Raw genomic sequence first — 13,305 nt, forward strand, 5'->3', positions numbered from 1 at the left:
AAAGGCTGTGCTCTTTGATCTTCATCAGTAAATGTTTTAAGTCTTCTTCACTTTCAGCAAGCAAGGTTGTATCATCTGCATATCGCAGGTTGTTAATCAGTCTTCCTCCAATCCTGATGCCGCGTTTTTCTTCATAGAACCCAGCTTCTCGAATTATTTGTTCAGCATACAGGTTGAATAAGTATGGTGAAAGTATACAACCCTGTCGCATACCTTTCTGAATTTTAAACTATTCAGTGTTCCCATGTTCTGTTCGAACAACTGCCTCTTGGTCCATGTACAGAGTCCTCATGAGCATAATTAAGTGTTCAGGAATACTCATACTTCACAATGTTGCCCATAGTTTGTCATGATACACACAACTGAAAGCCTTTGCATAGTCAATAAAGCACAGGTAAACATCTTTCATCTTTATGATATTCTCTGCTTTCAGCCAAGATCCATCAGATATCCCTCATTCCACGTGCTCTTCTGAATCCCTCATTCCAGTGATATCCCTCATTCCACGTGCTCTTCTGAATCCCTCATTCCAGTGATATCCCTCATTCCACGTGCTCTTCTGAATCCGGCTTGAACCTCTTGAAGTTTTCTTTCAATGTATGCTTGCGGCTGTTTCTGTATTACCTTTAGTAAACCTTTACTCACATGGAACATCAAAGATATTGTCCAATGATTTCTGCATTCCTTTGGGTCTCCCCTCTTTGGAATGGGCACAAATACGGATCTCTTCCAATCAATCAGCCAGATACTTGTCTTCCAAATTTCTTAGCATAGATAAGTGCATGCTGGTGAGCTTGAACTGCTAACCTTGCAGTTCAAATGGCTTTGCACTGTGGCGCATTAACCCACAGCGCCACACCAGGTCTCCATTCTGCCCATAGAATCATTCAATATTGTAAAATGGAGCTTTAATTTTCTCTTCAGTTCTTTCAACTTGAGAAATGCTGAGCAAGTACTTCCCTTTTGAATTTCTAAGTCTTGCACACTTCATTATAATATTTTACTTTGTCATCTCTTCAACCTGCCCTTTGAAATTTTCTGTTTAACTTTTTCACTTTCTCATTTCTTCCATTCACTTCAGCTTCTCTATTCTCTCTGTGTGATTTTCAGAGTCTTGTCTGACATCCATCCATTTTGATATTTACTTTCTTTCCTGTATTTTTAATGACCTTTTACTTCTTGATGATCTTCATGAGGTCATCCTACCATTCTTCTGGTCTTTGGTCATTAATGTGTAATGTATCAAATTTGTTCTTGAGACGGTCCCTAGATTCAGATAGGGTATATCCAAGATCATAACTTGGCTCTTGTGGACTTGTTTCTCTTCACCTCCAGCTTAAACTTTCATATGAGCAATTATTGGTCTGCACCACAGTTGGCCCATGACCTTGTTTTGACTGATGATATTTTGCTTCTCCACAGTCTCTTCCCATAAGTATATCGATTCCTATGTACTCCATCTGGTGAGGTCCATGTGTACAGTCATCTTTTACATTGTTTCAAAAAGGAATTTGCAATGAAGAAGTCATGGTCTTGCAAAATTCTATCATGCAATCTTCAGCATGATTTCTGTCATCATGGTCGTATTATCCAACTGCTGATCCTTTCTTTCTGTTTCCAACTTTTACATTCCAATCACCAATTATTATCAGTGCATCTTGACTGTATATTTGATCAATTTCTGATTGAAGAAATTCATGAAATTTCATCATCATTGTCTTTGATGGTTGGTGTGTAAATCTGAGTAATAGTTGCATTAGCTGGATTCCCGTATGTTGCTGTTGTTAAGTGCTGTCAAGTCCTTATGTTGTTGTTAAGTTCTGTCAAGTCGGTTCCCACTCAGGGTTGACCCTGTATAGGGTTTCCAAGGAGCAGCTGGTGGGTTTGAACTGCTGACCTTGTAGTTCACAGTCCAGTGCTGATCCTACAGTGCCACACGAGGAGTCCTTGTGTGGATATTATCCTGTCACGGATAGCATTGTACTTCATGGTAGATCTCGAAAGCTCTTTTTGATGATGAATCTGACACCATTCCTACTCAATTTGACATTACCAACATAGTAAACCATTTGAGTGTTGAATTCAAAATGTCCAATCCTAGTTTACTTCAGTTCACAAGTGCTTAGGAGATCGATCTTTATGTATGCCATTTCATTTTTGACAGCTTCCAATTTTAATAGATTGATACTTTGTACATTCCATGTTCTGATTATTAACGGATATTTGCAGCTGTTTCTCTTCATTTTCCATTGTGCCCCATCAGCAAATGATGGTCCTGAAAGTTTTGCTCCATTCACGACAATATGGCTGACTCTACTTTGAGGCGAGAGCTCTCCCACAGTTTTATTTTGAGTGCCTTCCAACCCAGGAAGCACTATATCTGACAGTGTTGCGCAGCTATTCATGAGGTGTTCAGAAGTAAAAAGCCTCTTCTTCTTCCTAATCTGTTTTATAAGTCTGAAAGCTTCCTTGAAACCTGTCCACCTTGGGTGACCCTGCTGGTATTTTAAATACTGGTGGCATAGTCTCCAGCACACAGTAACACTGAAGCCACCACAATGCAACAGACTTATAATGTAAATAATACTATGAATGTCTTTAGCATATTTTCTCTCCTTTCTTTACTCTTTTTTTCCCTATCTTTTCACAGAATTTACGAAATGAAGAACAAGTAGCCATAATTCAGGCCAGCACTGTGCTGTCTTTGGCAGAAAAGGTAATAAACTTCATATCTTCTCAGTGTCTGTCTTGTTTAGCATATGCAGAGCAGGATAGGAGATACCATACACTTCTTTGCATTTGAATTTGCATAATTATATACTTTAATAAATGTGTTCTTTTTAAAGGTTATCCAACCCCAATAGAGTGAGCACAAACCAACAAAGGTTTATACCCTGATTCAGGGTGATAAGTAAATTTTTGCTTTGAAGTCCCTTAATAATATGGATAAAATTCTTTTAAAAGGGAAAACCTTCTGTATTACATTATTCAAATCATCTCTACATAGATAGGAAGCCAGCCATAAAATGAATTTCATTGAGAGGTGGTAAACTTGAGCATTGCTCTTTTTATAGACTTTTCCTTGGTGTGTAAGTACCGTGCATTCTCGGCTGCTTCATTGCAGTCTTCCTCAAAGCTCTATGTAGGAAATGTCAGGAGAAAAGCAACACTGAGCACCCACTTGTGTCTAAATCTGGTAAACGGCAAAAAAAAGAAGAGGGCAGAGCCAAGTGGAAAAGCCTGGTAACTAGTTGTAGCAAAATATATTGTGAATCGGTGGTGGTGGTTACATGCGATGGATTCCGTTCTGACTCATAAGCACCCTGTATAGAGTTTCCAGGGCTGTAAATCTTCACGGGAGCAGAAAGACTCATCTTTCTCCCACAGAGCATCTGGTAGATTCCAACATATGACTCACCGTGCTATGAAAATCAAGTGCATGTGCAGAGTTAGATGAAATTCAAACCCTGTAAGTTTTTGAGGTGCTTAATTAATTCCCAAAGGCACAAAAGGTCTGTTGTAAATTAAACCATAGGCAAGAAAATTCTCTAATTTGGAATGAGAGAATTTTCTAGGTCAAATGACCCTGTTAATTGCTCTAAAAGATAACCCACAGTGATGTAAAGAAAGAAGGAATAAATGGGTAAAGGACTGTTACAAAATAAAAATATACTTGAGAAATATTGAAATGAACCTTTTTTTTTGGAGCCCTGAGTCTACCAAGCAATACAATTAGCTGTTGTTTTGACTCGGTTCCAACTCACAAGGACCCTGTATAGGGGTTCCGGGAGTCTTGGTGTGGCACTGTGGGTTAATGCACTGGACTGCAAAGTCAGTGGTTCAAGCTCACCAGCCATTCCTCAGAAACCCTATACAGTGTAGCTATGGGTCAGAACAGACTTGACGGCACTTAAAAGCAACATAGGGTTTCGGAGGAGTGGTTGGCGGGTTTGAACAACTGACCTTTCTGTTCAAACTGACCTTGTGACCCAGTGCTTAACCTGCAGCACCACACCAGGAAGCCAAGTATTTACCTGTGAAATGCCATCAACTTTGCAATTTCCTCTTTAATAAAAAAAAAATTTTTAATTTAAACTTGCATCCTTCAGGATGTAAGTAGGCCGGTCCTGATTACAGACTTGATCAATTTTTGCTCCTCTGCTCCATAAATTAGTAGTGTCACATTATCCCTAACTATGATCTTGAATCCTGAACTTGACAAAAGTGCCCTCAGGGATCTGCTCTCACCTCTTGCTTGGTCACTAGGTAGACTGGAGCCTTACACAGATTTTCTTAGGCTCTCTCTCTATCTCTCTCATACACACAGACACACATGCACACATCTTTTGTTTCTCACTTGGGCCTTTATACTGTTCTCTCCCTAAAAGGCTTTCTCGTCTCTTACTCAGTCGTTCGATTTCCCCATATATGGGAAGGCTTTTTATCCTCCCATCATTCTCTGTGTTCCCAAAGTCACCAGTACTTCCATTATCATGGCTTGTAGCAATTGCTTCTAACAATTGCACATTTACTGTTGTTGTACGCCCCATCCCCACTGTCCACCCACTGCTAGACTGTAAGCCCATCAGGGCAAATATGATGTGTGTGTTTTTTGTTGTTTCTCAAGCACTAGCCCAGGCACTTCTGTTAAATGACACATATTTAATAAAGGAGAAAATTTGTGCATGTCTGCCAGACATTGTTACAGTGACAAAAGGGAGACACAAAGATGAAGAAAACATCAATTCCACTACATTTATATGGCAGCAATATAGCCAGAGAGGCTCATCCAACTGGAATCAAGAAGTGATATGGTTCTTTAGAAAAAGAAAAGTTGGCTTTTGTTTCAATGCAACCCTCAAAGTGTTAAGAGTCTATAAAAAGCAGAGATTGAGGATGGGAGAAAGAAAAAAAATAGGGCTGTGTGCCTCTCATTTACATAATTGTTGGAAGAAAACTTTCTATTCCCGGTCTTGTGTGGAGTGGTACGACCTATACTGAATTATAACTAACATTTGCATAGTGTTTATTTTGAGCCAAGCACTGTTCTCACTGCCAAAGTCTAGGTTCTATTATTATTCCCAGTTTCCCTTGAGGAAACTAAAGCACAGAGAAGGTAGGCAACTTCTCAAGGTCACACAACTAGAAACTAATAGTGTTAGAATTCACATCCACACTGCATGATTCTAGATCCCTTGATCTTAACCACTTTACCAATTGTCTTCTAAAGACTCTATTAAAAGCAGGAAGTAGCGAAGTGACAGGCTTACAAGCTTTCAAGAGGGAGCCTAGATTCCAGAGGGTGCTGAGGAAGGTAGAATCTCTACTGAGTAGTATCCAGCCTGTCTGGGTGGGGCTGATGAGAGGAGATGGGGATAGGTCTCTTGTGGTACAGCAGTGAATAATTGTTATCAGGACTAACTGTGAGGGTTGTAAATGTAAAGCTAGATGTTTTGTAGCAAAAGGAGGGGCGTGACTGACTGCAGTCTAGGAGCGGAGGTCTCTGGGACCATCAAGGGAGAAGAGTGGAGAGTGGGAGCCTACCCAGAGAAACAGTGATGCCAGAGATGGAGACAGAGACAATGATGTAGAGAGATGGAACGGTTGGGGATTCTAGACCCAGAGAGGGAGAGGATTTGTGTGCTGATGACCGGAGGGGGGGTGGGAAGGGAGGCAGGGGGCAGGCTTGCATGGTATACCCTTTGTTTGGTTGATGATGCATGGAGGGGATTGTAGCCATGGCAATGAAATGATGTATGATAGGATGAATGTAAAGCTAATGTTCTCCCATGTAAACTGTCACATAATTCACAATAAAATATTTTAAAAAACAAAACAAAACAGGAAGTAGCATATGCAGAGCCCATAGAAGATCTATTAGAGTTATGGGAAATAATCTTGTACCTCCACTTACCCCCTTTGCAAGACAGGTGCAGGGGTTCAGTTGAATAAGCACCAGGTGATGACTGTGTGCTACAAAGCAAGAGACCAAATGAATAAGATACAAGCCTACCTTTAAAGTACTCTTATTCTATGCAATTTCCCCTGATGAAAATCATTGGGATTCACGATACAAGACAACACCTACCTTTAGGATTCGCAGAAAAAATATTTCTACATCCAAGCAATTCAAAGTGCTGACCTGTGAATTTTCTGAGACTTTGAATAAAATAGCACTGTCCCAGGCTGGTACAAAGGACTACGTTGTTTAGCCTGAGACAGCCTAGACAAAATGCCACAAATTTCTATGTATTAATAATAATGATGTTGACCATAATCGAGTGCACATTATGGCCCACATACTTAACTTATTCCTTACAACCATCCTCTGTTGTTATGTTATTGTTAGATGCCTTAGGTCGAGTCAGTTCTAACTCATAGAGACTTAAGCACAGCACTATGAAATATTCCCCAGTCCTGAACCATCCTCATAATTGTTGTTACATTTGAGCCTATTGTTGCAGTCATTGTGTCAGTCCATCCCACTGAGGGTTTTCCTCTTTTTCTTTAGCCCTCTACTTTGCCAATTATGATGTCATTTTCCAGGGCCTGGTCCCTCTGATAACACGTTCAAAATATGTTAGATGAAGTCTCACCATCCTCACTTCCATGGAGCATTCTGATTGCACTTCATGCAAAATAGATCCCTTTGTTCCTTCTGGCAGTTCTTGGTACTGTCAACAGTCTTCACCAACACCATAATTCAAATGTATCAATTTTTTTGACAGTCTTCCTATTCATTGTCCAGTGAATAAGGCAATTGAAAATAAGCTTGAGTTAGACATACCCTAGTCCTCAAAGTGACTTGTTATAAGTACCATTATTTTTATTTTTGGAATCCCTAAGTGGAGTCCTGCTGTGGTAATATAGAATAAGCACTAAACTGCTAATCACAAGGTCAGCAGTTCAAACCCACGAACCACTCCTCAGAAACTCTATACAGGATCCCTATGAGTCGGAACCAACCCAATGGCATCTAAGAACAGCAAGTAAAGCAAACACCTAAGCACTAAAGTATGTAGCTGACAGGCTGGCAGTTCTAACCCGCCTTGGAAGACAGACTTGCTTCTGAAAGATCAACACCTTGAAAACCTTCTGGAGCATAGTTCTTCTCTGTACACATGGGGTCACCAAGAGTCAGAGTTGACTCAACAGCAGTTAATAGCATTTTCATTTTACAGATGAGACATCGCAGCTTGGGTCACACAAATAGTATGGAACAGGAATTAATACACTAGGCTAGATCTAAATCCTAAACCATAACTACTTTAATTCGCATGTCTTAAAAAAAATAATTTGTTGCTCAATGACAAATGACCAGAAAAAGAGAGGAAGAATTTTTAGAAAAAGTTCTTATTATGCAGTTATAACCTGAAGTTAGTTCCAAGAAGCCCATGACTGTGTGTATGTGTGACTGTGTGTCAGTTTTTTTCCTCAAATGGTAACTGTTTTCAGTGAAGGCTTACACAGCCAGTTCATTTCCCATTCAGTAATTTTGACACAAATTTTTCAGTGACATTGGTTACATTCTTCACAATGCGTGAACATTCTCATTATTTTGTTGTGGTTGTTCCATTTCCCTGTCTCCTTACTGCCTCATCTTTGTTTTGAAGTAATTGTTGACTGTTTGTTGTCAAATAGATGATTTTTTAAAAGGAGCACCACACTCATGGACGACAACCTTTATTTTGTGAGCCAGTTTGGGTTCAAGGCTTAAGGGATATCACAAAACAATAGTCTCTGGAAGTCCTCCAGCCTTAACTGCTCCAGGAAGTCTAGATTTGTTTATAAACTGGAGGTTCTGGTCCACAGTTTTCTCCCATTTAACCAGGATCCATCTATTGTAGCTCTGGTCAGAGGCTAGAAATTCATGACATTTTGGCTGAATTATGTTTCAAGGGGAAGCCATAGAAAGAACTGAGTTATTAACCACCTTGCTTGTCTCATCGTACCGTTTTTCTTCCACCTTGTTCTTTCACAGAACCCTCCAACTAAGTGGTCATTTAACTTGGTCCTCCTTCATTAATACCAAGGCTCTCATATATAGTCATGCTCAGTGCAGTACATGATTTATCACAAAATGAAATATGTGGTAGTGATGCACATTTCTAAGAATATAGAAGTACAAGAAAAAGAAATGTTAATAAAAAACGGGTGCTTCTAAGATAACTAGTACATGTAATAGTTGTACTGTGTAAAGTATGTAACACGAATTACTTCCTTTAACTTCATAGTATAATTGGCCCCATTTTCCAAATGAGAAAGTTTAGACATATGAAGTCAGTGAACATTTAAATGTTGCATAGTCATGCAAAACTAGAATTGGGATTAAAGCCGAGATAGTCTGGCTCCAAAACCGATTGCTTAAGGATTATGATACATGCTTTCTTAAGGGATAAGATGATGTTTAACTTGGTAGAGGCCCTGTATAGTAACTTTTCTATTAGGTTATATATGTGATAGGGTCAAACCATATTATTTAAAGTATAAACTCATTTATGCATTCATTGATGCCCATATAATAGAAGGATTCATTTTGAGCTGTAGGAAATTTTCTTTTTTTAAATGTGATTTTACATTTCCCCATTTAACAGAATTGATTCTTCACCACTCAGCTGGAATCACTTTCATATACTGAAAAGTTCTCTCATTTCACCTGATCTTCTTGCTTTCAATATGTCCTTCCAACTGTGAAACAATTGGACATGGTGTCCCTTCTGTTTACAATACTCCTTCCCCCTCATTTTTGCCGAATCCTCTCCAACTCATTCTTCAGAGCCCAGAGCAAGTCCAAGAAACTTCCGAGGATGCCATCCAATGAGGGCAAAAAAGTTAGTACTCTTATCTACCATTGCAGCCCTATGACTGAACACAGTGTTCAACACATGATAGACTCCAGTGAATGCATTTGTTGAGTGAGTGAATGAATGAACAAGTAGAAGGTTATAATCTAGCTTCCTACTAAGTAATAAAAATATAGTAAGTTTCCCTTCAGCCTAGTCTTCCTGAGGTGTAAGTTGAGAGACTGAATACATTGGTTGACAGCACATAAGACAAGATACATGTATGTCCCACATCAAGCAGTCATGAAACATTTTTATCTTGTTTATCCTTCAGTGGATCCAGCAGATTGAAGGAGCAGAGGCTGCCCTGCACCAGAAAATGATGGAGTTGGAAAGTGACATGGTGAGTACAAAGATGTGACATCAGAGAAATGAAGGGAAATTTACAAGGCAAGTGGAAGATGACATTCACCTCTACTAGTTTTATATAGCACTGACGAAAGTTTGTAGTCTTCTGTTATGGACCATAGAGAAAGACTTTTGATAAGTATCTCATAATTTCAAGTCATATTCTTCCCATTCTTGCAATATTTCTAAATATAATGTTAAAGAAAATTGAATTAGGTGTTTTTTTGTATTTTTCCCTCCTTAGGCTAAGATTTTTCTGCTGTACGTAATTCTCAAATAACAAATACAGCAATTTTGGGTGCACTTCTGATCTTAAAGTCCTCAAGTCTAGGTACTGGCTATTATTAACTTAGAGCTGTGCACAGAATTTGATAAGAATACGCCCTTTTAATAACATCATTATTACTTTAGTGCATTTAATGAATCCCTATCAGGTTTGTTGTTATTGTTGTTAGGTGGCATCACACAGTTGGTAGGATCCAATTCTTAGCAACCGTATGCACAACAGAATGGAATACTGCCCGGTCTTGCACCATTTTCTCCATCATCGCTGTTTGAGCTTATTGTTGCAGCCACTGTACAACCCCATCTCACTTGAGACTGCTCCTTTTTTTCTCTGAGCCACTGGTTTACTAAGCATGATGAGACTGGTCATGCTTAGTAAACCATGTATATCAGGGACTGGTCCCTCCTGGTATACAAAATACAGAAGACAAATTCTTAACTGTCCTCACTTCTAAGGGGTATTCTGGCTGTACTAATTCCAAAACCGATTTTTAAAAATGTTTTATTGTGAATTATGTGATAGCTTACATGTCCAAAACAGATGTGTTCAATCTTCTAGCAGACCCTATAGTGAAAACAATGTGTATTTACACTTTTAAGTCATGTCCTTGTAATTTACACTGGGTTCACATTTTACCAAGGGTCAGCCTCTAATATCAAGTCATTTAAGAAGAAATGTTTGCATTCAAAAATCACCCTTGAAAACTCTTTAAGTGCATGAATTACCAACAAAATTATGGCATGCAGACACAGTCTCTCAAAAACCAACACAAGCAGGTTTCCCTCCAGTGTTGGATGAGCGCCTTGTTTCTTCAGTTAAGGACTCCAAAACATGACTAGCTTGCATTTGAAGCCACAGACACATGCGATGCTATTGTAAAATGCTAGAGTCACACTACTCATGACAAGGTGTTCCCAGTATAAGGGACAGTTAGTTGTTGAGGACAAGTGATGGAACACATGACTTAAATCCCCTGTCTCACGCTAGTTATGTGGCAAGGGCAGATGCTCTCCATTAAATTGCATTGTGTGTGGAATCACCACAACTGTCAGAATTCTTATCTGTGTATGCTTGTTAATTTTCTACAGTTGATGAAATTTGAGTAAGTTAAATTTGTTTCTTATATAACCTTAATGTGTTTCATTTCGTAACATATGACACAAACGTAATATCACAATCGATTCATACAGGTATAGTTAACACTTATCTTGTTAGAATCTATCTTTAGTCATATGCTTTCATATTGGCATAAACACCTTTTAGTGCATTCCAGGTGGAATTTTCAATGTCTTTGATGCTTCTTTCCATTGATTTTCATATTCCCTGTGTGAGCTTATGAAAGTTGAACTGTTTGTCTAGCCAACAAAATCTGTGGCCCTACAAATATTTGTGATTTGTCTTGCAGGGTGTTAGAGAAAATATTAATCACTCTCTCTCTCCTATACACAAACACACACACACACACATACAAGTATGAGGGATTTCAAAAAGTTCATGGAAAACTTCCATTATCTTTCAATTACATTTTTCCATGAACTTTTTAAACACCCCCCTTGTATATGAAAATATATGTATGTAAAATATATGTGTATGTATGTAAAATATATTTGTGTAAAATCACATTCCGCTTAACTAAGTTGACTCTATATTTATCAATATGAACTTTTATGATAGGAACAATTCTGCAAAATAAAAGGCTACCTAGAGGAAGAACTAGACTACAGAAAACAAGCTCTTGACCAAGCCTATATGGTAAGTATAACAAACAATGGAGACAACCAGATTATATGCAATTCTACACTGTGGATTGAAGCATTTTATTTAATTTTGCCATGCCATGTCCTTGAGTAGTCTGTTATATGTTGGTCATTTGATTATTGGATTCTTGTTCCAATATTAGAAAAAATATATCCCTAGTTCTTCACTGGTATAAATGTGTAATAAATATTTCCTTATGTTTTCTTTCATAAAGATTAATTGTATATTGTTAAATAATATTTAAATGAAGTACAGATTTAATTGGAAGTGTAGAATAAAGATAAATTTTACTAAATGACTATGAATTATTTGGAGCACTAGTCTGCTGATACACTTCTGCTGCACTGCTGTGGATCAGCACTGGCCTGCGAACCACAAGATTGGCAGTTCAAACCTACCAGCTTCTCCATGGAAACCCTATACAGCGTCGCTATGAGTCAGAACTGACTTGATGGCACTTAACAATAGTCTAGTGGTAGAATAATAATGTGCATAGTGTTTGTTATGCAAATTATGAATTCATTTACTTCTTAAAATAATCCTATGATGCATAGATATTATCTTTTCTATATTACATACAAGGAAATTGAAATTTAGGGTAATGTAGGAATGTTGTCACTGACAAGCAGCAGTGTTTAGATCTCAATCCAGATACAATGACCATAACTGCTGTAATCCAGACATAGCAAGTGTAGCTGTGCCTGCAAATGGGCTGTGTCATTTTCTCTGTTACTTAAAACTAGGCAGATTGAGGTGCATATTTGTTCTGTCCTCAGCCAAATTTACATCCCATCCTGTTTAATGCTGCACTAGGGTTTGTAATTCTTCTCTCCTTATGCCCTGTATTAATTCATAGCAATGACTTGAGAGAAAAAGAGCAAACTTACAAGAGTAACACTTCAAGGAATTTCTAGTAAAGGATTTTATACGGCTTTCTTGGAAGTAGCCTGAGTCACTTTTGGGGAAAATGTGAAGCACTTAGCCCCTACTTCTAACAAAGAAGAATTCATTTCCCTCATTCCAAATGAGTAAGAGATTCTGAGCAGTGCTTAATGGGAAAGGAAAGGATGAGTGTTGGTCACTAAGAGAATAAAGATGAAGTGATTTTTCTCTCCATCCTACCCTTTTATCTGTTCAGATTGTATTTACAAGTGGTACGATTGGAACAGAAAAAAGTGGTGTCTTCATGTGACTCCCAAGACTACTAAGTACTCATGTATATAACTATATTGAACTTTGAAAAGGTGAGAGCTTTGTAATCCAAGAAAAGTACAAGGAAAACATCCCTCACAAGGTTATGACCAGTAACTTCTACTGGATTGTAGATTTCAACTGCTATGTTGTTGTTGTTGTTAGGTGCCATCAAGTTGGTACCGACTCATAGCGACCTTACGCACAGCAGAACGAAACACTGCCAGATCCTGGTTGCCATACTTGAGTCTATCAATGCTGCCACTTGGCTAATTCATCTCGTTGGGGGTCTTCTTCTTTTTCTCTGACCCTCCACCTTACTAAACATGATATTCTTCTCCAGCAACTGGTCCCTCTTGACAATATGTCCGAAGTCTGAGAGACGAAGTTTGGCCATCTTGGTCTCCAAGGAGCACTCTGGCTGTGCTTCTTCCAAAACAGATCTTTTGGTTCTTTTGGCAGCCCATGGCACTTTCAATATTCTCCTCCAACACCATAATTCAAGAGCATCAATTCTTCTACAGTCTTCCTTATTCACTGTCCAGCTTTCGCATACGTCTGAGGTTATTGAAAATATCATGGCTTGGGTCAGGCACACCTTAGCCCACAAGCTGACATCTTTGCTCTTCAACACTTTCAAAAGGTCTTGTGCAGCAGCTTTGCCTACTGCAATATGTTGTTTGATTTCCTGACTGCTGCTTCCTTAAATGTTGATAGTTGATACAAGAAGAATGAAGTCCTTGACAACTTTGATCTTCTCTCCATTGATAAGAATGTCGTTTACTGGTTCAGTGGTGAGGATTTTTGTTTTCTTTACATTGAGATGTAATCAACACTGAAGGCTGTGCTCTTTGATCTTCATCAGTAAATGTTTTAAGT

At 38.6% G+C, this 13,305-nt stretch overlaps 1 protein-coding gene across 4 annotated transcripts in view; it reads left to right on the plus strand.

Moving 5' to 3' along the window:
• The window catches only part of JAKMIP2 (janus kinase and microtubule interacting protein 2), a 307,935-nt gene that overhangs the window by 266,846 nt on the left and 27,784 nt on the right, over positions 1-13,305 (plus strand). For all 4 annotated transcript variants that reach the window (XM_006874497.1, XM_006874499.1, XM_006874498.1 and 1 more), the window contains 3 exons: positions 2,651-2,716; positions 9,118-9,186; positions 11,152-11,229. In XM_006874497.1, coding sequence (XP_006874559.1) covers positions 2,651-2,716; positions 9,118-9,186; positions 11,152-11,229 — 213 coding nt within the window. The remainder of the gene's footprint in view (positions 1-2,650; positions 2,717-9,117; positions 9,187-11,151; positions 11,230-13,305) is intronic.

This window comes from Chrysochloris asiatica, unplaced genomic scaffold (assembly GCF_000296735.1).
Source record: "Chrysochloris asiatica unplaced genomic scaffold, ChrAsi1.0 scaffold00280, whole genome shotgun sequence".
Lineage (NCBI taxonomy): Eukaryota > Metazoa > Chordata > Mammalia > Afrosoricida > Chrysochloridae > Chrysochloris > Chrysochloris asiatica.